The sequence below is a fragment of the Panthera onca genome, chromosome C2 (assembly GCF_046562875.1).
Source record: "Panthera onca isolate mPanOnc1 chromosome C2, mPanOnc1 haplotype 2, whole genome shotgun sequence".
In the NCBI taxonomy this organism is placed as follows: Eukaryota; Metazoa; Chordata; class Mammalia; order Carnivora; family Felidae; genus Panthera; species Panthera onca.
Genome location: NC_138347.1, coordinates 68507626 through 68534022, shown reverse-complemented (window position 1 = coordinate 68534022; position 26397 = coordinate 68507626). Strand labels below are relative to the sequence as shown.

General features: G+C 47.4%; 1 protein-coding gene across 1 annotated transcript in view; it reads right to left on the bottom strand.

The window, feature by feature from the left end:
* PDIA5 (protein disulfide isomerase family A member 5) overlaps window positions 1-25499 on the bottom strand; it is a 93461-nt gene extending 67962 nt beyond the window's left edge. Inside the window, exons 1-3 of the mRNA XM_060639769.3 lie at window positions 25321-25499; window positions 3585-3711; window positions 607-694 (exon numbers count right to left, since the gene is read on the bottom strand). Coding sequence (XP_060495752.3) covers window positions 607-694; window positions 3585-3711; window positions 25321-25371 — 266 coding nt within the window. The 5' untranslated portion in view covers window positions 25372-25499. The remainder of the gene's footprint in view (window positions 1-606; window positions 695-3584; window positions 3712-25320) is intronic.
* Window positions 25500-26397: the final 898 nt, after the last annotated feature.

Genomic DNA, 26397 nt, shown 5'->3' with positions numbered 1-26397 from the left:
GAGGTCAGGAAGGAGGAGAAAGAGAAGGAGAAGGAGCTGGGAGCACCAGCACTAGGACAGGCAGTGGCAGGCAGGGAGACAAAGGTCAGAAGAGAGCGCTAGAAGGACAAAGCCACCTGTCCAGGACTGACACATCTAATGGAGCCACCTCGGAAGGCAAGGTGGCTGATTCCACCACCTTTGCACCGAGGGCAGTGGAGACCTCTATTAATGCCCTGGGCTGGAGATGAAGCCCATGATTCTTGCTGCAGACCCCCCTCACGAGCAAGCCTACTGGGTGCCTCTGAAAAGAACCTTGTCTCTCTGGCCATCAAGGCCCCCTCTCTCACCTGCTGGGAAGAAAAAAGTCAAGTCACACAGGACAACAGAGTAAAAAGGGAGGAAGAGTGCTGGGGCTGGAAAGAACAAGTGGGAGAGCCAGAACTGCCCCTTCTCCAGTCCACAGGTGACCCTCAAGTAGGGTTAGGGAAGCTTTTCTGCAGCAATTTCTCCTATCACAGTCTCTCTCCCAAAGAGTTAATCAGGGACAACTCCCTACCCCACCCTCCAGATCCCCCAAGGACGCCCAGCCCTCCAGCCACCACGCCCCATGTCCCCAGGACATACCCACAGTCTACCCAGCAGATGGTGCCTTGTCCTTTCACTGCCTGGGCCACAGTGGACAATAACCTGAGATGACTTTCCGCTGCAGCCTCTGTAAAAAAATTAAAAATTAAACATCTGTGCCCAAGTGCATGAGGGTCACCCCTGCCATCTTCCTTTAGGGGCAAGGAAGAATGGGGAGTCATCCTTGAGGTGAGATCCTGAGCGCCACTAAAACACTGACCCTGTGATCAGTAGTTCGGGGAGAACTCTTCTCAGAAACCCCTGCTCCTGCCAGGCTCTGGACTCCTCCCCACAGACACCGAGACCCCAACTCACACCTCTGTTACGCCATATCTCATGCCTCACTCTCCCAAGGATCTCACAGCCAGATCCTCCACTCTGACTCATTACTTTTCTGGGACAAACTGTGAAAATTCTATAACCAAACAATTACAGTTCTATAACTAATATAAGGAACAAGGTTGCCGATTCCACACTCATCTGCCCTGGAGCTCAAACCGTGAGCTGACAAGAACAGGGACCAGATACTTCCTTTACTTGTGCATCACATCTTCATCTTGGCAGGGGCTCAGCAACCTGGTGGCTAAATGAGGTTTATATGGGACACTGGTCCCAGATGGACCAATGTCAAGTGTACCCAAGTCACATTTCACAGCCCATTTCCCCAGAAGCGACAGAAGGGCCAGCCCTGGCAGTACCTCAGGGGTTAGCTATAAAAACATGGACTATACCTTGAGGCAAGGTAGGGTGAACACAAGAGAGGAAGTTTTTCATTTGTCCAGGTACCTGGGCGAAGCATGGGAACTACTGTAGGAGGGCAGGTACTTGGGGATGAAGCCTCTGTGGCCAGGATTTCAACATTGACAACTTGCAAGGGTCTGCCGCAGAGTGGCTATGGCCAGTGTGTCCCCTTCCCCCATCACATCTGTGAGCTCACTTGAAGGGCCCGCCACACAGACACTGGTAGCAAGAGCAGGTCTGCTGCCTCCCTCACCAAAAACCCTAAGATACATTCCAAAGCCGAGCAAAACTGATGTCTGAATTACTCACCTCCACAGATCCCCTTTTCTAGTGTGGATAATGGTAGCTGTTTGTGAATACAAAGCATGCTGAGCCTTTCACACAAGTGAACAAAAAGCATCTTTCTAGAGACGCACAGGGAGCCACCCGAGGGAGGCACTCCCAAGAACCCCCACAAGGACAGGTGGAGGAGGGAGCATGGCAGAGGCAGGAAAGGCCATGGCCCCACCACTCCTCTGGGCTCAGCCTGGGCTTGGTGAGGCAGGGGAAAGGGATACACTGCTTGAGAGAGTGGAAGTGGAGAAAATCCAGTTATTGCACTGCTCCAAAAACCCACTGAGGGTCACATGTGTCGCAGCAGGCCTGGGCAAGGAGGCAGGAAGGTAGTCACCTGGGTCCTGCTACCCCAGCAGTAGGAGGCAGAGAGGGGCCTAGTAAGCAGGAAGCACCAGAAGCCCCAGTGCCAACAAGGGTTGGCTGAGGGCAGAAGAGAAAAGAAGTGAGGTCCACGCCCTGCCTCCTGCCCCACAAGCCCCTATCAAGAGACCCCACATTCCCACTCTCTAACTTACCATAACCATTTAGTGATCTCAGAGCCCTTCCGTCCCAGCAGGATTAATATTATTTCTTCCGACCCTCCAGCAGAGGAAGCACAGAGAACAGCTCCACCATCTACCGGCTGCTAGACCTCAGATGAGTTGGCTATTCTCCCTCCGCTTCAACTTCCTCACTTGTACACTGGACATTATCTGACAACCTGCACCGTCTCCCTCAAGGAGGCAAAGGAGCAAACAGGAGCACGTCGCAGAAGGTCCTTGCAGTCCTTGTCAGATGATGAGCTTATGTGACAGGACCTACCCAGAGAAGGAACTGAGCATGGTCCTGCACTGGCAACTGCCCAGCTCCAAGAGCATCCAAGGGGATGAGCCATGCTTACTCAGGGCCCTATGCCCCAGGCCTCAGGAGCAATTCTGCTCCTCCCTTGCCTCAATTTCCCCCCTACTCCTGACAACAGAGATACTAGACACATTCTGGGCTCCCAACAACAACCTCAGGAAGTGTGTGCCAGGCCCTCAAAAGGGCAAGAAGTAGCATGTGCCAGGGTGCTTAGAGGATGCAGGGTTCAGGAGAGACACACGTCCAAAACATCCATCAGCCCCTAGTGCCAATGAGTGTCAAGGATGAGCTGCCAGGGAGAACTGTGCCCAGGAACTGGCCCAGCCACTGGCTGTTGCTTCTCCAGGGCACAGAAAACTTGGCATCCTTAGGAGCAGTGAAAACACTTAACTCTGCTGGAACAACATCAACAGTCAGATGTTCAAAGTCGCAGCCAAGAGCTGAGCAAACCTCTCTCCATCCACTATGCCCTTGCCAGCCTCAAGGTCAGAAGAGGCAAGCAAGCCACAGTCCCACCCTCCACTGAAACTGCTCTGTTGGAGCCCACTGCAAACTCAGTCTCATGTTCTGACCCCAAAGCAGGACAGATGGGGGCCAGGCAGGGCCAGGGCTGCGAACCTGGGTGCGTGCTCCCAAGCCTGGGACCAATTCAGCTGGTGACAGGCCGACCCAGCCAGCTAATCAACAGCTCTGGCAAAGCATGTCCTGTGATGGCCAGTCCGTGCCTGTCCAGGAAGCCAGAACATCCACCCCACTGACCACCATCCTCTGTCTCCCTTCACACACATCCTCTCCCTCCTGAGGTAGTGAGGACTCCAGAGGCTCTTCCCAAGAAAGACTGATTATAGGGAACTGAAACAACCTCTCAGGATGCAAAAGAAACAGAACTAACACCCCTCTGTGCTTCTGCCTCATCTCCTGGGGAAAGTGGACAAGCCCGATGACCCTCGGACCCTCCCTGAGTGGCTCCTGGTCCTGAGGTCTCTGCCTCCCACTGGTGCCCCGAACCCAAACCATCCCATCGCTGATGGATGACCCCCAAGGCCAGGTTGGGCACTCACCAGATTTGGAGTAAAGCACCAGCACATTATTCCGGGTCCTGAGAAGTTTTTTCAAGTCCTTGGGGTCAGAAATTCTCTCGATGAGTGAGGAGACCTTTGTGCAGGACAGCCACGTTGGCAGGACGACCTGGGGATCAAGGAGCCAAGGACCATGAGCCCCAGCTTCCCGCTGAGCCCAAGGAAGAATGGGTGCCTGCAGAAGTGCTGCCTAGAACACGTTTTACTTCAGAAGGATAAGGGCACACCGACCCTTCTCAGGACACTACATCAACCTTTCCACATCATCCCTTTTCCAAATTACCAACACCTCTCCCCCAAGACACTTCCCAGACCATTCCCAGTCTCCAACTCCCCCCTCATCTTCAGGCACGTTTGTCAAGCTGTAGGGGCTGCATACTACACAAGAATGCTACATGGACACACTTGCCACCCACTCAATCAAGACCTGTCTGGGAGGTGGACATCTGTACTCCGCACGGTACTCCAACACCACACACCAGAGCAACGTGAAAATGCCACCCACCTAGAAGCACGGATGCACAAATCCACAGAGAAGTAACATCACTTCTCATATTCAGGATGGGAATGGAAGGTTTTCAGCTTTTCCCACTCAGCCAATGATCTCAGGAGGCCAGCCAACAAGAAACGAGCCAATTCTTCCCAGAGAACCCTGAGAACTCTGAGCACTGGAGGCACCAGGCACCTCTGCAGGCACAAGGAGGGGTGGCCAGAAGCAGAGGCTGGGGGAGGAAGTGTGTTAAAAGTCCAAATAAGGAACAGTCATACAGCAGATCCCCTCACCCAGCCTACATAGCTGGCTCCTTGCCTAGCTGTCAGAAAACACGGGGCTACTATATGGAGAGACTAAGAAAAGCTCTCCTGGGAGATACCAGGCAGGGAGTAGAAGTATGGCCCTGAGAGAAATCGAGGGGATTTAAGGGAAAGTCTATACACGGAACCTTGAGATCACTGATCCTCAAGCCCCAACTCCCCCACATCTCCCTTCCCTTTTCCAGAATGTTGTCAGTCTTATTCCCCTAGGCAGGACATTAGAGAATGTTTCTCTAAGGAAACTGAGAAGCACAAGAAAAATAACCTAAAGATGGTGATTTGGAGATCCTCCAATGAAACAACTAACTTCCCACTGAAATACCCACTGTGAGGCCCTCTCAGTAAACAAATGCCCTTCACCTCCTCCTCACACTCACAGAGTCTCCAACGCCCATGCCAGTGCCTTGCTATTCAATACAGATAACTCAAGTTCACCAGATATTTGAGGAAAGCCCTTAACACAAAAGACAGAGATGAAAACAAACTAAAAGAAAGATGATACTTAGAAGAAAAGAAAAACAACGGAAGAAAACAGCAAAACTATAATTATTATTCTCAGAGAAACAAAATACTGCATCCATAAAACAAGAATTGAATGCTATGAGAAAGGAATAGTCAAAGAGAATCAGGAAAAACTCTTACAAAAAAACTCTCACAGAAATAAAAAATTTCAAAAGAGTTGAAAGTAGAATTAAAAAAAAACTCCTAGAAAATAAAACACAAAAATAAAAGATAAAAAATAGAAGAAAAGATAAGAAAAATAAGATGGATCCATTAAGTGCAAATACCAAATTAAACTACAGTAAAACCTTGGATTGTGAGTACTTGTTCTGCAAGTGCTCCGCAAGGCTAGCAAATATTTCTAATAAATTTTAACTTGATAAATGAGCAATGTCTTGCAATATGAGTAGTACATGATGCCAAACATCACATGATCACAACTGAGCTAATGGTTTCTCTCTCTCTCTCTCTCTCTCTCTCGCTTTAGGATTATGGGTGACCAGCTCCCATGCTCAGATGCTTGGCCTCAGGCTGTGGCATTTGACAGAAATCAGTGATTTTTCAGAACACTGGAAGGTACCCACAACTGGAACTAGTGTATTTTTTGTCACTTCAAAGCACCTATGGACAGTCTTTTGCTTTTCCATACAAGAGTAAGCTAATGAATACTTTGCTTCATTCTGGGTCAGGCTGCCTACAGATATAGATCCCTTTCCTCTGTTGCCTTACTGCCAGTTACATTAAATATAGTATATGACATGAGTTTATTAAAACTGTACTATAGCCAACATCTATGTGAGTGTATACAATGGCCCCCATGCAAAAAAAGATTCCATGGAGCCAACAGATAGCAGTGATTCCATTAGTGATAGTGAAAGTCATCCTACACAATAACCCTCTTCTTTCATCTCCCTCACACCAGTAACGAAGGCTTTAAAAGTTTAACTGCAGGTTGTTTATTTTTCTTTATATTTTGTATTTTCTTTATTATTTTGTATTATATTACAGTATCATAATTTTTATATGAATATTTTTGGGTTGCGGAATGAATCATGTGAGTTTCCGTTATTTCTTTTTTTAATTAAAAAATTTTTTTGGGGGTGTGTGAGCCTGGGTGGCTCAGTCGGTTGAGCATCCGACTTCAGCTCAGGTCATGATCTCACGGCCAGCGAGTTCGAGCCCCGCATCGGGCTCTGTGCTGACAGCTCAGAGCCTGGAGCCTGCTCCAGATTCTGTGTCTCCCTCTCTCTCTGCCCCTAACCCACTCGCATTCTGTCTCTGTCTCTCTCAAAAATAAATAAACATTAAAAAAAATTAATGTTTATTTTATTTTTGAGAGAGAGAGAGAGAGAGAGAAAGAGAGACAAAGCACAAGGGGGAGGGGCAGAGAGAGAGGGAGGGCTCTCCTCCCTCCCTGCCCTGAAGCAGGCTCCAGGTTCTGAGCTGTCAGCACAGAGCCCAACGCGGGGCCTGAACCCACAAGCCGTAAGATCATGACCTGAGCTGAAGTCGGATGTTTAACTGACTGAGCCACCTAGAAGCCCCTCTTTTTTTTTAAATTTTAATGTTTATTTATTTTTGAGAGACACAGAGAGACAGAGCTTGAGTGGGGGAGGGGCAGAGAGAGAGAGGGAGACACAAAATCCGAAGCAGGCTCCAGGCTCTGAGCTGTGAGCACAGAGCCTGCCGCAGGGCTCAAACCCACCAACTGTGAGATCATGACCTGAGCTGAAGTCCGAGACTTAACCAACTGAGCCACCCAGGTGCCCCTCCATTATTTCTTACAGGGAAATTTGCTTTAATATACAAGTGCTCTGGATTACAAGCATGTTTCTGGAACAAATTATGTTCACAAACCAAGGTTTTACTGTAACTCCAGGAAAAGAAGTAAACAGAGGAAAAGAAATTATAAAAAAAAAAAAATCATTCAAGAAAATATCCTAGAATTGAAGAATATAAGTTTCCAGTCGAGAGAGCCCTGCACGAGTTAAAAAAAAACAAAACGAAACAAAAAAACCAAACTCTCACCAAAGTACATCACTGAAAACTTTCAGAAAACTGCTGACAAAGAGGAGATTCTGAAAATTTCAAAGAAAAAAAAAATCCCACCATATACAAAAGATCAGGAGTCAGAATTGGCATAAGACTGCTCATTAGCACACCACAGAATAATGAAGCCTTGCCTTCATGACTCTCATGCAACATGATCTCCAACTGGAATTTTATACCCAGCCAAACTGTCAACAGTGAGTACAGACTTACTTACACTTCAGAGCTGAGATGTGAAAAACTTACCACCAATACACCCTTTCTCAGGAAGGTACTGGAACTCATGCTCTACCAAAACAACAAGTGAATAAAAAATGAGAAAAAACATGGAGCCTAGGAAACAAAGGATCCCACAGACAGAGGCAAGGAAAATTACCATGTTGACAGTGAAGAGGAGTCCAGGACAAATATCCTGTAGTCTATAAAGCAATGAGCCCATAATGGAGCAAAGACAAAAGGTTATGGATGAATGAGACAATTGTAGATTATCTGATATGCTTAATTATATTGATCAGTTAAATAATCTGACCAAAGTTACATAGTTAATGAGTAACAGGACCAGAACCTGAACCTAGTCTCTCTACCCTGCCAATCCACTGCCTCTTTGCAGCCAGAAGTCTTCAGCTGCCTCTGAGCTCTACCACTTAGTACCTAAGATGCCTAGCCAACATCACTCAAACTTCTACAGCTTAGTGCCTTGCATCTGACAGGGAGATAATGATACCTCCCTAGTGGGACTGCTGTGAGGATGAAATGGGGTAACTTACTGAACATCCTTTATAAATCATAAAGCACTTCAACAGTATCAGTTACCATAATATATAATACAAATTTCCATCTCAGCAGAATAGAAGATAGAAATGTGGCCATATTCTAGTGTTTCTAAATATAATCTGCCATTGGCATTCAAAGGTTCCTTCCCCCTAGGGTAAAACTATCCAGGAGGAAGAGTTGAGGAATTATTTCACCCTCATTCTGCCCTCCCAGAGCTGTGTATAATGCCTAAGGACCCATTGCCCTTGCACAGCCCATCTTGAGAGCTCGCCAAAAAGGTCATTCCATTATGTTATTACATGTTACTCTACTGCTCCCAGGGAGCTAATGGACTTCAGACTAAAAAGTCCATAGCTCAATGCACATGATTAAAGGAAAAAAAGAAAACAATCTGTTGGAAAAACACATTGATGCTGCTCTGTGTTTAATCCCCAGATAATATTATCAGTCAGGAAAAACAACTATCCTTGCCCAGTGCCTCAGCACTTTGACCTGTAGACCAGCACTCCTGAGACTGGCAGGCACCTACACTTCTGGAACTGGTGAGAAGGAAAGGGGAAAGGAGGGAGGATGGGTCCAGTGCCCACTTGCCCAGGCAGCACAGTGGCATGCTGCTGGGCCACAGTGACAGCAAAGTGTGTACAGCAGAAGCCTCAAGAGTCAAGTCTTATGGCATACCCACAGCTTCCTTTCTAAACAAACCCAGTGAACCCCTCAGATCATCTAACCAATAGCCACCCTCAAAGTAAAACCACTTTCCAGCCAGCTACCAAAGGCTCTGACCTAACGTTCACTCTCACACAGCAGGGAACTTAAGCTCAATAAGAAATACACTGAGCAAACTGACTTTGCTTGAACACTATAACCCAGTAGGATGCTAGGACTTAAACTGGCCACTGCCCATAGCCAGCCTACTTTAGAACTCTCTATGGAGGTGTCTCCTCTCCACCTCCTCCAATCCCTATTCTGCCCCTAGACTAAGAGCTCCGGAGGGCTGGGCCCAGCAGAGTGCCTGGCCCCTTGAAAGCCCCCAGGAAATATCTGCCCAGCAACATAAACCTGACAAATCACACTGGTTACCACACTCCTGACCTCTACAGAGATCACACACTAGGAAGATGTTATAAAGTGAAGGCATAATAGCTCTTGGGAGACATGGAAGGGGCCACCCAAAGCAGACAAACCACAGCACAGTGAGGGTCTGGGAGAGAGTGGGTAGGACCATGCCCCACCTCAAGAAAGCCTGGCTCAAGAGCCTCATCTGGCCATGACCTTAGACTGGGAAGCCATCAGGGAGGCTGGAGGTGGAAGGTGGAACCAACGAGGTGGCTGCCCAAGAGGAGAGAAATGGATCTATACAAGAGCCTCGGGGGAAAACAACAGAACTCAGTGACTATTCCTATGTAAGCAAGGAGGGTACAGAGAAGAGGCTAAAGTGACTCCAAGGATCTGGGCTAGGAGTGTGGAACAACAGCCAAGATGGAAGACGGGAGCAGTGGCAGAAGAGGCTCTGGTCTTCTGTTGAGGGAGGTGATAGATAATATGCCCAGGCATGGACATGTGGACACACAGGCTTTCTTCAGGCTAGAGAGCGAGCCCTGAGGCCGGTGAAGGCTCCAGGGTCAGGTTCAGAGGGAGATGACAAGGGAAATCCTCAGTTGAGGAGAGGAGGAAGGACCAGGAGGAAGATCAGGAAGGATAAAGTGGAAGTGCCGCGTCAACACAGACCAGGGAAGAGACACACAGGAAAGGGGGTGATCAATCTGCAGGCAAAGACCGTGGCAAAGTCCCCAGGGACATAACAAGCAAACCTTAACAGCAGAAAGGCGGGGGGAAGGCAGCCGGAAGTCAGGCTGCTGAGAAGGGAAAGCACACCCCAGTGTGGGAGCCGGGGTGACGAGGGGAAGCCAGGCAGGTAGTCCAGTGGGTCAGGAGAAGGATGGGCTGTCTCCACTGTGGACAAGTGTGGGCACAGGAGAAAAGAACTGGCCTAGAGAGGCAGGATTTGGAGATTTGGGGGCAAGAGAGGAAAAAGAGTCAGGATACCCAGATCCGAGAGAACCAGAAGACTTGGTTACTAAGAGCTAAGATGCCATGCTTAGTATCTTTGAGGTGGGGGGGAAGATGAAAGGCCCCTGGGTGCCTGGCCTCAGACGGACCATCACCTCAGCTCACAACCACGGAGCAGCCAGGAGGACTGCCCTTGCCTCCCTCCCCAAGAGGTCTCTCCTCCAGCCACTTAACATTCTCCTTTCTCCTCCGCTTCCGTCTATTTTAACCTTTGCAGTGTGCACGCTCCTTCCTTTCCTGAAGATGCAGCTCCAGTGAGCCTTGAATCGCCTTGCCAAGAGCCTTCCTGCAGACTTCATAAGTCACAACCCACAAACCCTGATAACAACAATAATAACAACATTAATGATGCACAAACTCTCTGCTTTGTCAAGCCCTCAGGGGGGAGAGGGCAGCGTCTGAGAAGTGCTTCAGCAGCCAGCCACCTTCCCAGCCAGCCATAGAACTGTTCCCGGGTATGGCAGCTCTTTACATTCTAAGTCACTGGCTTCGGATCGTTCTGCTCACCAACCCTCAGCTTTAACAGTATTTACACTAGGGCCTGGGCTCAGACCCATAAAACGTTCCCCCAGTGCAGGGCAGAACACTGCTGGGAAGGCCAGCTGCCTCTGTTCCTGCTGCTGGGGAATCCTGGAGCCCCACACGCCAGCGTCCCCTGTCAAAGTATATACCCGCTCTTAGAACACCATGCCCCTCCATCACAGTAACAGCAGCCTCCACCCCCACTCAGAGCACGGGTCCCCTTCAGGGCCCAGCAGCACCCCGGCTGCTGGGCGCAGAAGCCCTCACTCCACCTCCACCACAGCTGGAGGCACGAGCCTTCTCATCTTCCAGACGCCCTGAGTGCTCTCCTGCCCATATCAGGGCCAGCCTACAGGCCCACTCTCATCTTCTCCCTTTGAGGGATCCCCACCCCTCAGACAGCACAGAGAGAGCACTGCTTCGGGAGCCAAACAGACCTGGGGTCAAACCCGGGCACCGTCATTTAGAGCAACATGACCTCTCAGAGCATCATTTCCCCACCTGTAAAGTGGAAAGGATAATACTGATACCTCCTTTGGGGGCATGGCTGAGGATTAAATGAAGGGGGAAAAAGCACATAGAGAACCTAACATAATGCTTGGCACACAGAAGTACATAATAATCATAATTATCTTATTAGTACTATTAGTGAGACAAATCACAGAGCAAGAACAACAGTGAAATGGGAACCACCTCTTCCTCTCCAGGGCCCTGGCTACAATCAGGCAAAACAGCACGTCCAGGCAGGAAGGAGCATGCACGTACACAACATTCAGGATATAACCTGAAACCTGCAATAATCACCCATCTGCATGGCAACCCAGACCAAGAGGCCACGTGGTACATGTAGAATGCTCCTTCCAGATTCTGTGCCCGTTTGCTCCTCACAAAACCTAACAAGTGGGTGCTGGCCTCATCTCACAGATGAGGAAACTGAGGCTCAGAGAGGTTAAATTGCTTACCAAGTCACACGATAGGTAAGCAGCAGAGCAAGGACTAGAGCTCAGGTCTCCCAGCTCCTGCCCAGAGGTGGTCTATTATTCTCAACCCCACAAGCTCCCTGGACCCAAGCAGAAAAAGAGCACCTCCTTCCCTTCAGAGCAGCCAGGAAAAGCCCCAAACTTCCAAAATCCCATGGCAAGAAGGGATTTATTACCCTCTGCAGTATCCTGTTGTCAGGGCCCTGGATCAATGAGCCCAGATGTGCTGTTCATCAGAAGTTGTGTACAGGAGTCTGAGCCCCTTTCCAGCTCACTCTCTCCCTCTCTAACACACAGCACACTTAAACTGCTCTCTCTTCACTTAACCTCACCCACCATCCCCACCAGACTAAGGAGATAAAGAGTGGTACAATCTTGGAAAATAATAGGGAGAACACTCCTTGCCACACTATACCCTCTGTTGGAAAAAGTTCCAGATCTCTGGGGTGCGTGCCAGCACCCTCATGTTCTCTGTAGCCGGGGAGGCTGGCTGTCATTACCGATTCACTATTCAATGTGGATCATGAAGCCAGGGGTATTCAATTATGTAAAAGCAGCTTGCTAAAGGAGGGTGATTTGAAGACAGAAATTTTAGCATTTAGGAAAAGGGGTGGAGGTGGAACTTGACCTTTTTTGCTCTGTCACCTGAAAAAAGATACCCTTCCTATGTTGGGAGCTGTGAAGAAACCGGTTTTAATTTAGTGTAACCCACATTTTGCTCAAAATAGTTTTCAAATGTCAGAATCTAAAAGTCTAGACTCTAAAGAAGCTGGTGGTAAAGGGATCCAGGAAAAATGTTAAAAACAGATGACCTGAACCCAAGGTCAGAGAATTCGAGCTGACTGAGAATTTAGAGCTGGAGGTTTGGTGGAAAGAGCCAGAAACCCAAGTTTTGCACTGGCTTTACCTTTTGGTCGTGTGACCTTGGGCAAGTCTCTCTTTTCTAAGTCTCTGTAAAATGAAGGGACTTAAAATAATTTCCAAAGTCCCTGCCAATTGTGACATTTTGATAAATCTATCCTCATGATCACTACCAGAGAAGTACTGTAAGGTAAATTATACCTTGTGACAAAAACTGCTGAGTTTCTCTGGATCTGTGGCCACCCACATTAAAAGTCACTCCTCTGTGTCCCTTGCAGCAAGTGTGGCTGGCTGTGCAACTAAACTCTGGCCCCTCAAATATAAGCAGAAGTGTTTGGAACTGTTCCTAAGAGACATTTGGGTCTTCTTAGTCTCCTCCTCCTCCTGCCAGATGGAATTTAGACAAGATGGCTAGAACTCAAGCAGCCACCTTGAGACAATGAGGAGAAAGGACTTGTTACAGAGGTGTAGTAGTAAGATAAAAGGTACCTGGGTCCCTGACCCACAGGAGTATGTACTGGCCCTAGAACACCCCTTCCTAGGCTTCAACATGAGTGAATTACATGACCTCTGTAAGGTACTTATTCTGGGTTTTCTGGCAGGCATACAAATGGATATTGAGTCCCTACTGGAACAAAAGCCTAAATTGGAAAGAAATATTAACATTTGCTCCAGTTGGGATATTTCAAAGAGTCTAAGGCACTAAATCACGTATTATACTTCAGATAAATTGTTGTAAGGAAGGAGACAGAGGGACTATCAAAGATTTGGTTCACTGTGTTCCTCCTAAATTACCCAAGTTTCACCATGCCTGTTCCCGTCAGGTGTCTTGGTCACTTGGTGACAACTACCCACAAATGAAAGGAAAGTCAGCTAGTAGCTCTCCAGTTTCCCTGCAACCTAGGCCCTTTATGACTAAGAGGACCACTGCAGGAGACCAGAAGGCCTTGCAGTTCACAGGCTTGAGCTGGGCTGGCTGGTTTCCCCAACACAGCATTCCTCACATGCCATCTCAGGCCTCCAGGTAGCCCTCCAGAGCCAAGGACTCAAAATTCCTGAGGCTGCGCCACACAGGGGGCCCACAGGGCTGAGAGAACGAAATATTTACAAGTCCATGTCCTCCACCCTACCATTTCATCTTAGATAGCTTATCATCAGAAAGCTCAAATTCCTCCCTCTCCCATGCCTATCAGCCTATTGCACTCTGAAAAGAGCAAACACATTCCTTCTTCGGATCCTAGAGGTGAAATACCCTAGCTCCTCACATGTGCCCTCAAATCCCTCACCATCCTGAATGATCTACCTTAGACACAGACATGTTCATGATTCTCAGAGCTATCCCAATAGCTGGCAGCAGAGTGTTAGAGCTTAAAAAGAATAATGTGCTATATTACTAGAATTTATTTGGGGAAATAAATATCGATGCTTTCATAATTCAAAATAGAGGAAATTAGTCTCAACACAAATCTTGACTGGTGGGTCACAGTTAAAAATAAATTGAGAAACATCATTAACGAATCTCTTAAAATATGGTGCCCAAATGTCACAAAGTGCTGGCAAAAGTACAATTCGTTTCAAAGTTATTTGGCACAATTCACCAAGTATCTCAAAAAAAGTATTTATGCTTCTTGACTTGGTAATTCCACTTTTGGGAATCTGTCCTGAGGAAATTAGCAGGGGTTCTGACAGATGACTCACACGGTCCTACTCGTAAGAGTCAAAAATTGTAAACAACCTAAATATTCAAGAGCAGAGGAATGGTCATTTAGAGGAAACCATTCAACAGAATAATACAGCCATTTAGATGATGTTTTCGAAGACTGTGCAATGAAGAAATATTTGCTTTAGTGTTAAGTTTCAAAAAATGGAGTTCAAATGTACATGGCATGATTATAACTACACACAAAATTTTGCTCAGAAAAAGACTGGAAGAAAAAAGTGCACCAAAGTAAAACTTCATCCTTAGATAGATTTCATTCTTCCCCTTTGTTTTTCTCAGTCACCATAATAGGCATGTCCAATTTAAATCTTTAAAGAAAAAAAAAATTATCACCACTTGGCCACCATCAAGGAAATAATTAACAATCTCTAAGTATCACCCCACAAGCAAATATAACTTCACAGCAGAGAAGCCTGGCAGAGACCTCCTTAACTAAGGGGCCAGCATTAGCACCACCAGTAATGGGTAAAATTAGCACCATATGCCTCTGGATATAACGCACTGAACAGAAACATCATCAAAAACCCAGTTGAAGGACATTCTTCAAAATTATCAAGGTCACAAAAGACAAAGCCTGGGAAACCGGTCCGGATTAAAGGTGACTAAAGAGATGATGATAATTCAGCGTGCCATTCTGAACTAGGTTCTGAGCCAAATGCTACATTTCTGATTTTGATCATTGTCCTGTGGTTACGTAAGGGAATATCCTTGCCTTTTAGGAAATGTTTAGGGGGCAAAGGTGCATCACGTCTGTGAACTTTATAAACGGTGAGGGAGAATGTGATAAAACAAATGTGATAAAATGTTAATATGTGTGGAATCTGGGTAAAGAGCAGATGGGAATCCTTTGTATTCTTCTTGCAACTCCTCTGTAAGTCTGAAATTAGTTAGAAAAAAAAATTTTTTTTTTACCTAAAAAAAGACAGGGGGAAAAAAAAAAAGATGCCCAGAAAACAACCAAATACTGCCCCCACCTCTTCCACAGGCCTGAAACCTTCGGCCGGCCGGCTGGCCGGCCGGCGCTCACTGGTACTTTCCCGTGTAAGAGGAGAGCTCATTTGCCATTCTTCACTTCCAGCTACCTGTCTGCTCCTCTGCTCACCTGGCACCGCGTAGTTTTTTATAGGAACTATTATACGAAATCTGCAAAGCACTGTGCAATGCAACACATACCCAGAATGTCTTTGATGAGAGACAGAGAAAGAGAAATACAAAAGAACATTAATTTTTAAATATGGGTAATTTACATCCCTTAATAAAGGCAAATTTTAAGCATCTGTCACCAACCACCATGGCTAAATAGCACTCTTCACCAGGAATGAAGACCTAACCTCAAACCAAGTTTGGGAATTTCACCACTGGTACTTCCCAACATGCAAATGTCTACCCTACAGCCTCCGAAATAAAGGCAAGCACCATGAGTCCCTGAATGGGGTGTGTGGGTATGTGGGTGTAAGACAGACAGACAGGGCCTGGCTGAGATATGGACCCCTGAGTAGCTGCAGCGAGGAGCTAAATGTGCTTTTTAAGAGAGAGAGATGGGAAAGCACTTGGCAAGGAATAGAACCCAAGAGAGAATTCCAAAATTCAAGGCCTAGGGATTAGCCCATAATAATGATAATAGCTCCATGTACAGAGTGCTTACTGTGTGATCAGGAGCAGCTGAGCAGCTCACATGCCTATCTAATTTAATTATCTTGGCAAGAGACTTCAGTAGGTACTTGCAGTACATCTATTTTATAGGTGAGGAAACTGAAACTAAGGAGAGCCAAGAAACCTGCTCAACATCACACAGCAAGAAGGTGAGAGAGCTGTGACTCAGACCCCCATCGCTGGTGCCCCAGTTGGAGCACAAAGACCACAGATTCCTGGAGCCACCCACATCTCATTGTTTGTTCTTCCAAATACAAAGCTAGCTGCATTTCTTATATGTTGCTTCCTTTAAAAACCATACCTTACATGTGGTCTACACAGTACAGTTTTCCTCCCCTCTCTTCCCCCGCAACATGTGGCTGTCAACAAGGGACAATTCAGGGGCAGGACAACTGACCCAAGAGCTTATAAAAACAGGTTTTCTTATCCTGAAATTGCAACTGCAGTGCATTTAACCAGGACTTAAGTCCCTAAAGCTTTTAATGTTTTGAAAAACCTCTCCTAACGCCAAGAGGGCTTTGGGTCACTGCCAGCCTGGTGTGCCAGGCCTGCTAACAAGAGCTGGTAGAGGGAACAGTGAATTAGGCAGCAGAGAAGGGGGAAGAGCAGGTAAATTCCCACTCCAGAAATCGAACTCTGGCTCAAAGCTCAGTTAATTGATACGAAAATAACAATTCAAGTGCTCATGACCCATGGTGTACATCCGTGCTTTTACACACATTATCTCGCTCAATCCTCTAAAGCTGAGAGTTTAAACCAGTGTTTTCCACCCTTCAGGACTCAATCCAAGAGCTGAGTCACAAATCAATTCAGTGGATTACCACCAACATTTTTTAAGTGACATCAAATAGAAAACATCAGTATGTATCATAAATAACAAGACTAAGTATTCAGCAAAACATTTATATCTGTTACATATACTTGGCTATAATGTAAAACGTACAGTTGTCCTTGCAGGAGTTGCAGCAAAAATATCTGAAAAAATGTCACAATCTGTGTGGGAGGTGGTGCTATCCCCACTTTAGAGATACGACCACTGAGGCTCACAGAAGTGAACAAACGCCCCTCAGGTGAAGCCCAGGACTCAGCCCAGACCTTCTGAGCACAGTGAGTCAAGGTGAATGCTCCCCACTGGTGCCCCTCAAGCCCTCTCCACTCACTAGAGCTCCACCCAATACAAGACCAGAGAGGCCGGCAAATCTGCCTCCCCTTCCAACGCAGCCATTAAGCACAACCAACTGGAAAAAGCCACAGTGACAGCCTGACCCATCTTTCCCCTGCTCCCTGCTTGCCTGCAGTTCTCCACATGCCTTCAGGGAAAAGCAAAGCAGTGTGTGTTCAAGCCAAGTGCCACCTCACACTGTGCCCGGTGTACATGGATCATGACCTGGGCAGAACCTGGGCCACACCACCCAGCCCAGAGCAGCAGCCCTGGCTGGCAAAATACTATCCACCACACAAAATTAATGTTGTTTACTTGTAAATCTGCCTGGTTTGCACGCACACCAGCTCTAAGTCTAGGCTTTTTAGAAATAGATTCCTGGGCCTTATCCTTAAAGAATAGCATCTCACAGATCTGGGGAGGCCAGGAATCCAACTGTATACATAGACCCTTAAGGTGATTTGGATCCACAGCCTGGTAGGAAAAACCTCTATCACTGACCCATCTTTGGACCCCACATCACTCCCCTCTCAGATAGAGAGGCTCTCTGAGGACTCGCAACGACTCCAACATGGATAACGTTACAGATACCTCCAGTTCTCCTTTGCCTCAACCTCTTGAACTCTATCTTCTTTGTAATCCCTCGTCCCCTAACCTCCAAACGCTGAAGTTCCTCAGGGCTCACTTGTTCTACCTTCTCTTCCTTCTCTCCATTCTCCATGGGGATCTCACCCACCTCCTGAGCAGCACCCCTAAATTAACATGTCCAGCCCAGATCTCTCTCTTCAGAGCCACATCCTCACATCCTGCTCACTCTGGTTCCTAAACTGGGGTCACATAGAATTCTCAAATGTTAAGAACCTAAATCTCATACAAATAGCATATTTCAAAGGGTTACTGAACTCGGTTTTAAGTTTATTTTGAGAGAGAGAAAGAGAGAGCAGGAGAGGGACAGAGAGAGAGGAAGAGAGACAGAATCCCAAGCAGGCTGTATGCTGTCAGCACAGAGCTTTATACAGGACTTGAACTCATGAACCATGAGATCATGACACTCAACCGACTGAGCCACTCAGATGCCCCAGGGTTACTGACCTCTTAATAAGTGACCCACTAAAAATAGTCACATCAAAAAAGGATATAAGGGAAAAAAGGTTTAAAGAAGATCTCAAAAAAAAAAAAAGTTATAAGAAACTAATATGCATATGGTTCACAAAAAAAAAAAAAAAAAAGAATCCTGTTGTAAGACTGCTAAATTAGGTATCAAACTGGTTAAAGTCCTGCAGGGCAATCACCTCTGGGTCTCTCTTCTCTACCAAACAGAAATCATTTGCATCTTATCTACCTTTAAAATATGGGTCCTAGAGGCGTCTGGGTGGCTCAGTCGGTTAAGCGTCCGACTTCAGCCCAGGTCACGATCTCGAGGTCCGTGAGTTCGAGCCCCGCGTCGGGCTCTGAGCTGGAGCCTGCTTCCGATTCTGTGTCTCCCTCTCTCTCTCTCTGCCCCTCCCCCGTTCATGCTCTGTCTCTCTCTTGTCTCAAAAATAAATAAATGTTAAATAAATAAATAAATAAATAAATAAAAAAAAAAAATATGGGTCCTAAAGAATAATACAGTTATATTCCCTAGAGTACTGGATGGCCCTTAGGTGTCCCTCTTAGACAATGCTCTAATATGACATTAAAGAGACACTAAATCATCTTTTATTTCCATGGTTTTGGATAACTCTTTTTTAAATATTTACTTATTTATTTTGAGAGAGAGTGAGAAAGAGCACACGTTGGCGGTGGGGGGGGAGGGGAGATTGGGAGAGAATCCCAAGCAGGCTCCAGGCTGTCAGCACAGAGGAGCCTGGCATAGGGCTCCACCTCATGAACTGCAAGATCATGACCTGAACCGAAATCAAAAGTCAGACACTTAATCGACTGAGCCACCCCGGCGCCCCTGGATAATTCTTCTTCACACTGGGGCCTATGAACTTGAGTGAGGAAAAATAGTATCTTTATTTTCACTAACCTCTAACTGAAATTTAGCCTTACTTTTATCATGAGTGTAGGCAACAAATTATAGTAGCACTAGCAGTGTCTGTGACTTTGCCACCAACAGAAATCATATATTTTTTAGCCCTTACCCCCAGAAACCACACTTTTCATATTACAATAGGCGTAGATATCCTGAAACACTGTTGATGCTCGTCACTAAATATTACCGAAAATATCAAACCTGCCATTAGATCTTCCTAAATGAAACATTAATAAATACAAATATTTTATCACATATTTGTTATAGAATTTGGGAACTATATTTCAGTATCATTGGTTTCCTTTGCTGTACTATGCACTGTTTTATACACTTAAAAACATGATTCTAAGAAAGTCCTCTGAAAAGCCTTTCCTGACTTGCTGCATTAGGTTAGGGACCCATGTTACACATTCTCTTATCACCTTGTATTTCCTCTTTCCAGCACTTTACCACCTGAATTAAGTAATAAGTTAGTGGCTCTCCCACTAAGCAACAGGAGGAAGGGATGGTGGCCATCTTATTTATCATTATGTCCCTAATGCCTTATCATGGTATGTCTGACTCATAAAAGACTGTCAAGAAGTATCTGTTTAAAGAAAAAAGAAAAAATAGGGCACCTGGATGGCTCAGTTGGTTGAGCATCTGACTCTTGATTTTGGCTCAGGTCATGATCCCAGAGCCATGGGATTGAGCCCTGCATCGGGCTCCCTGCTGAGTATGGAGCCTGCTTAAGATTCTCCCTCTCTCTCCCTCTACCCCTCTCCCCCACTCGCACTCTCTCTCTAAAGTAAAACAATTAAAATTAAAACTAAATACATAAAAAAGACCTATGGGATGAATGAACATCTGGGACATGGGTAGCATGCAGATGCTGGTCTACATTCCTTGGAAATAAGGAGCAGGTACCATACTCTGCCCAGGACCTAGCAAAGTCAGACCCTTTGACAAAAGTAAACCCACTTATTCTTCACAAGCCTGCCCTGCTTGGCCCAACAACAGAACTTTCCAGCCAACCCCACTTCTCAGCTCAGATACTAGACCACCTCTGTGTTTCAGCCCCAGCGTAGGGCTCTCAACCTAGATCTCTGTTAATACCTTCCAAAGCAAGGATTAAAGCATCTGCTCATGAGTTAATGACATCTGCTCATGCCAAAGGGTTGGGGGAATAGTAGGATTCTCTGGGGGGTCAGAAGATGGACATTCTACTCCAATCCCAGCCAGCTGCAATAAAGCCAGGCACAGCCTCACCATCAGGCCATCTGGGAACAGAGTACACATCAAACTGGGGGCTCAGGATGCCCTTGGAGAATAAAAAGACACCAAAGGCTATTCTAGCCCCACAGTCCATCTGAGTATTTAACCCCCCACCACATGATTGCAAAGCTAATTATTTAGAAGTGGTTTCACCAAAATGAAATATGTGGGAATGCTTTGCAAACTCCAAAGCCCTCTATAGATATGCCAAGTGTTTTATAATTCTCATCGACAGATCACCTGGGTAGCCAGAGGCTCCAGCCAGTACTGCAGGATGGGCCAGGCAGCCTAGCAATGGGTGGGCATCCCTGCTCCTCCCCTCTCCCACTGGGATCTAAGATGCTAGATGTTAAAAAAAAGGAAGGAGGAATGGGAGTGTGGGGCCAAAGAAACCGTGGAAGTCTTGGTAACATGAGCACTTAGGTTCCTTACACCCCATGCATCACTCTCTGACTCACTGTCACTTAGCCGCCACCACCAGTTGAGACACAAGAGCCCCACTGAGCAAAACCGCAAAGCTGAAGCAAACCCATCAGGGAGGCGGTGTGGTTGGTATCATCATTCTCAAAAGAGTATCCACTTTCAGAAGAAAGGAGAGAGAAACATAAATCTTTAGACCCTCTGCAGCCCCCTCTACTTCCTCAGAGGCTCTGCAAGGGCCCACTGGGGAGTGGCAAAGAGCGAGTCAAGAGCCCAGCTCAGATGAACTGTGATGGGGGAGAATCCCAGCAGCACAGCCCCCCAACTCACAGCCTGCAGTCTCTGCTCACACCCTCTCTGGCCTCCTAACCGGCTTCCCCAGCACCTCTCCTTCCCAACTTGAGATAACTGCCCTGGCTCCTATTTATTGTGCCCCCCCCCCCCCGCCCCCATATGCCAAGCACTGTGCTGGGTGCTTCCTGTATTATTTCTGATGCTTTCAACTCTGCAAATGGATATTATTACCACCACTGACAAACAAGAAAACTGAGGCAGGGCCCAAGGTCACACAGCTCTTCAGTGCCCAGCTGGCTAAAAACCCATGTTCTACCCATTACATCACACTTTGACTTTATCTTATAGATACAAGAGAAGAGAGAGGAAGAAAGTGTTGTTTTGGGAAAATTAATCCAGTCTCTTCCATTCCAACCCCACAGTGTGGACTGACTGATATTATTATTAAAAGGGCAGCTTTCATCACGTCTCTCCATCACCTACAGAACCAAGTCCCAAAAGCTTTGTCAGGCATTTAACATTCATCACAATCCACTTTTCCAATGTGATTTCCCCCTCCCGAGACTCAAATCTCTCCTTCCATCCAGACCGGCCCATAACTCCTCATTGTCTGTACTTCTACCCCAGATGGTTTCCTTTCTTTGCCTGCAAAACTAGTTCCTCCGGCCAACCATGGACTGGGGAGGACTGCATGCCAGGTCCTGGGCTAGGTGCTGGGAACACAACAGGCAGAAAAGGGAAGATCCCCATCGTCACAGAGCCTGGAGTCGGCCCTCGTGAGGCGTGAGCTAGGACCCTTCTCTAGTGACTGGGGGCCCTCGGCCTGACCCTTGCCCAAACGCACAGCACTCAGCATTTGCCACCCACACGGAGCTCGGCTATTCCTCCCATTGATGTGCCAGTTCTGTTTTAAAATTTCCTCTATAATGTGTTTGTTTCTGTGGGAAAAGTGCACTCCAGGTTCCAAACAGCATTATAAATGGCAATTAGGTCCCCAGGCCAGCCCACAAAAGCCTATTAAATATATAATGGTGTAGAACCTAAATATGTATACATTAAAAGCTCTGCAGGAGAGACCAGGGACAAACATCTCCTGCTTCCTGCACCTCCGCCCACTGTCCCACCAGGTTCTGAGCATCAAGCCAGCATCAAGCCACCGTCAAGGGCGGAGGCCCTAGCAGTGGCTTGGGAGGAAGGAAGCAGGTGGAAGATGGGGGGCTGGGATGGCAGAGATGGAGCAGGAAGAAATCTGATCTATAATTCAGGAGACTGGCACCAATCCCAGCTCTGTCTTTACAAACTCAGCAGCCTTGAGACCCTTCCCTCTCAAAGCCCCACTTCTCTAAAATCAAAGAGCTGAGTTATATCAGGAGTTCTCAGACCTCTGAATCTCAGGGATTGGCAAAATATATTTTTCAAAATGTATTTTATATATTTTTAAAACATTTAAAAATATATAACATGTTTAAAATATATAATGTATATTATACATTTTAAAATAAATTTTATCTAGAAAAGACTTTCTAAAAAAAATCGATATACTATCACTACTTAATTTTTTCTAAAGGACACCGAAAACCGCCCCTTCCCTCCAATATGGACATCATGTCAGAAAAATGGACAAGTTTTTAAACTGAAAGTATCTGGATTCGTGGAAAAACCATTCACCATTATTACTTTTCCAGTGTGTCTATGGACCAGTGAAAATTGTCACAGCCCAGTTCCAATCCTTGGCCTGATGCTGGAACCACTTGAGCCGGATGACTTCACGTCCCCTCCAGCTCCGACATGTCTCCATTCCGAGGACTGGATGTCAACTACACCACAATCAGCATGGATGGCCTGGGGGAGGGGCCACCGCAGGGAGGAGCTGAGAAGGACAGCAGGAAGGGGCAGTCAGCTGCAGGGGTGGGGCCAGGACAGCACAGCCTCCCCAGACTGAGAGCAGAGATACCTAGCCAGGAGGGAAGGGCTAGAACCAACCTGTCCCAAGTGCTGACTGTGACTCTTCATCCCAGTATTCTTCTGGAAGGCTGAGAGGCCCCAAAGGAGGCTTTTTCCTTAATTAACTTTTCTGATCAAAAAACAAATACACATCCCATATAGGGGAAATAGAAAAAAGCATAAACAAAGAAATAAACAAAAGTCACCCAGAGCTGTGCCTTCTAGAACAATCGCTGTTAACATTCTGATGCACTGCTAATTCCTCAATCACATATGAAGCTATCTTCAGCCACCCTGGGATTCGTTCTGTACCTTGCTTTACCCCTAATTATGAAGCACTTTTCCATGTCCCTAGATATTCTTCATAAGCATATAAAATATTTTGATAGTCAACATGGCATTCTAGTAAATATAAATATTCTTTATAAACATCACTTTCTATGGCATGGACAGGACCCAAAATCATTTAACTATGCTGTTATTGTTGAGCATTTAAGCCATTTCTATATTTTTACTATTGTAAAAAATGTGGTAGGTATATATCCCTGTCCGTGAATCTCTATAGATCCCTTTATACTGCTTCATGTCCCTTGGGTCACAGTCCAGTGCTCTGCACATATCAGCTCTCAGTAAATATTGAGCAAACGAGGAAACCCAATACACTCCTAGGACCTTGGGAGCCCATATTGGACATACATAGAGTTTAAATTTACAGAGGCCCACCCTGGTGTCCACCAGCCACTCAGCACTGGCCCTGCACCATTGACACCTGCTGAATCAAGCTAGGGCATGGGGAAAGGAGAAGGTCAATTTCATGCTGCAGACTCCCAGGTTCTAGTGCTCTCAGCAAACCTACCCATCCTTCCACACCTGGAGGTGGAGAGCACCAGCAGACCTTAACTGCCTCACTGATTCCCCCCACCCCCAATTCCTCCAGACTGCACAACCCACTGCCTCAGAAAAGCCACGGCTGACCTCTGACCTTCCCACCAAATTAATGAGGAGGCTGCCAGCACCTCGGGTATTAGTGCTCACTGCCCTGTCTTTATTTGCTCACAGGACTGACTCCGTTGCCCAAGCCAGGGCGGCACCAGAGGTCAGGGATAATCTGTGCTTTGCTCTCCATCCAAAATCCAATCCAGCGCCAAACAACATCGTTGATAAATAAATGCCGAAAGAAACTTGTTTCCAGTCAGATTCCCAAGCCCTCTATTTTTATAGAAGGGAGACGAAAAAAGAATAGAGGAAAGCAGGACCCCCTAAAACAGCCCTAATGCAAAGACCTGATAGGGGCTCCCGCTGGAGCTGGCCCCCTCTGCACAGTCCTGCGGTATCTCCTGGCCCAGAGACCTGCCCAAGCCAGCTGGCTCCAGAAAACAGAATGCAAACAGATCATCCACAGGTAGACACAGGTAAAGGGACACTGTCCCATTCCAGACTAGTTCTATCCCAGAGGGAGAACGGTCAGATCTAGGGAACAGGAAGCAGCCTTTCCCACCGACTTCCAGACAACCAGAAAATACAGGGCCACTCCTCCTTGGTGATGCCCCAAAGGCAGGATATCAAAAGATGAAATTGTTTAAAGCAACTAAATCCACATTCCAGTTTCTCCTCCTGTTGCCCAGCATTCTTGTCACACCCAAAAGAAAAAAAAAAAAACGAAAAATCTGGGTTGGAGAGGGTATCCACAGCAGAAAGTTTCTGGGAACTTCATGGGGAAAAAAGGAGCCAAGATCGTCCTAAAAGAAGGGAGACCGACCAGAAGTTATGGAGTGATGTGGAAAGAGGCCACATTATCCCATCACACACCCACAGTAACACCAAAGCCAAACCTGGAGAGCCCTGGGCACTGTGGACAAATACATACTTTTTGGCCTCTTCTAGGGATTTCCTGGAGCCACCCCTGCCCGCCCCTGCCCCTTTCAATTGTAGCAAACTCCTCTCAGTGAGCCCACCACTCCCAGCACGCTGGCTCACCCCTACTCCACTCCTGTATGATTTTGCAGTTCACAGAACTTCCTCCATCCGACCCCCACCCGACGGCTTTGGGAGGCGGGGGGGGGTTACCGTCCCCACTTCATGGATGAGGAGACTAAGTCGCAAGTGTCACAAACTAGAAAGTGGCTGAGGTTCGGGCCAGGGCACTTGGGTGTAGAAGCAAGAACTCCTCCGCGGACCCCACCCCAGCCCTGCCTGCAGGCAGAGTACCAGGTGGAGACTGGCACTTTCTCTGCTGCTCAGGGTGGAAACCAAGAACAAGGTGGCCCTAAAGCAAGGTTTCCAGCAGTACAGATATAAAACACCCTTTACCCACCCCGCACTCACACAGGTGCAGGGCCCAGAGTATGGGCGCGGCACACCCTCCATCCCGCCTGTGTCCCGCCCTAGCCGCCGGCTGCCCCCCGACTTGCACCCCCGCAAAGTTGTGCCCGCGGCGCAAGCCCACTGCGTGGCTCCCTCGGACCCTGCGCCCTTGGGAGGGCTCCGCGGGGAGGGCACGGGGACTGCCCCACTGCCTCCCCGGCGGCCACCGGGTCCACGCCTGCCCGGCACGCATGCCCCCACCCCGGGGTTTGGAGGCAGCTCCACGCACGTCCCGCGAGGGCCGGGAGCAGGGAGCGCGGACCCCAGCGTGGGGCGCACGTGCCGCCCCCTCCCGGACCCCAGCGCCACAGCCTCACCCAGACTGCCAGCAGCAGCAGCAGCAGCCATGCCGGCCCGATCCGCGCCATCCCCGCCGCCGCTGCCTACGGCTGGCTCCGTTCTCCACTCAGGCTCCCGCGCCCGCAGCTCCGCCGGGTCCAACAGCCACGGCCACTTCCCAGCCGCTCCCCGCCTCCGAGTTCCCGGTGCCACGTCTGCCAAAGCATGCGCACGAAGCTGAAAGAGGCGGCCTGGAAGAGGTGCTTGCTGGGAGTCGTAGTTTGCGGCAAGGCTGGGCTGGGGGCCTCCCGGCGTGGACTTGGCCCCAGAGGCACAGAGGCGCATGAGTGGAGTGCTAAACGGCGAGGTCAGCCAGTAAGGGAAGGCAGTTAATTTGCGGGGCTTACTCTGTGCCTGGAGTTTCAGATCAAGATCTCATTCAGCTTACAGAGATAAGTTTTCTTTTCCCTACTTTGAGGATGGAGAGGCAACCAGAGAATTCAAGTAATTTGACCCAGACCACGGTTTGCAAAAGGCAGAGTCCAGCACTGTTTGTGAAGGGTAGGAAAAGCCCTCATTCCCTTCCTCCCAGGCTCCCACTTACCTCGTCTTTTGTTCATTCAGAAAAACTTTATTTAGCTAATGGGAAACAGTTACAACTGACTCTTGTTTCCCGCTCAGGTCATGATCTCAAGGTTTGTGGAATAGAGCCCCACATTGGGCTCTATGCTGACAGCATAGATCCTGCTTGGGATTCTCTGTCTCCCTCTCTCTCTGCCCCTCCTGCACTCTCTCTCTTTCCCAAAATAAATAAACTTAAAAAAAAAAAGTTAAATATGGATTACCATACAATCTAGCAATTCCACTTCTAGCATATACCTAAAAGAGTTGAAAATAAGTACTGAAACATGTTTGTATACAAATGGTCCTAGCGCTTTTATTCACAAGAGTTGGAAACAATGCAAATGTCCACTGAGGGATTAATGGTTAACAAAATATGGCACAAGTGAAGAAATGTGCAGAAGACACGAATAGACACTTTTCCAAAGAAGACATCCAAATGGCTAACAGATAAATGAAAAGATGCTCAACATCACTAGTCATCAGGAAAATAC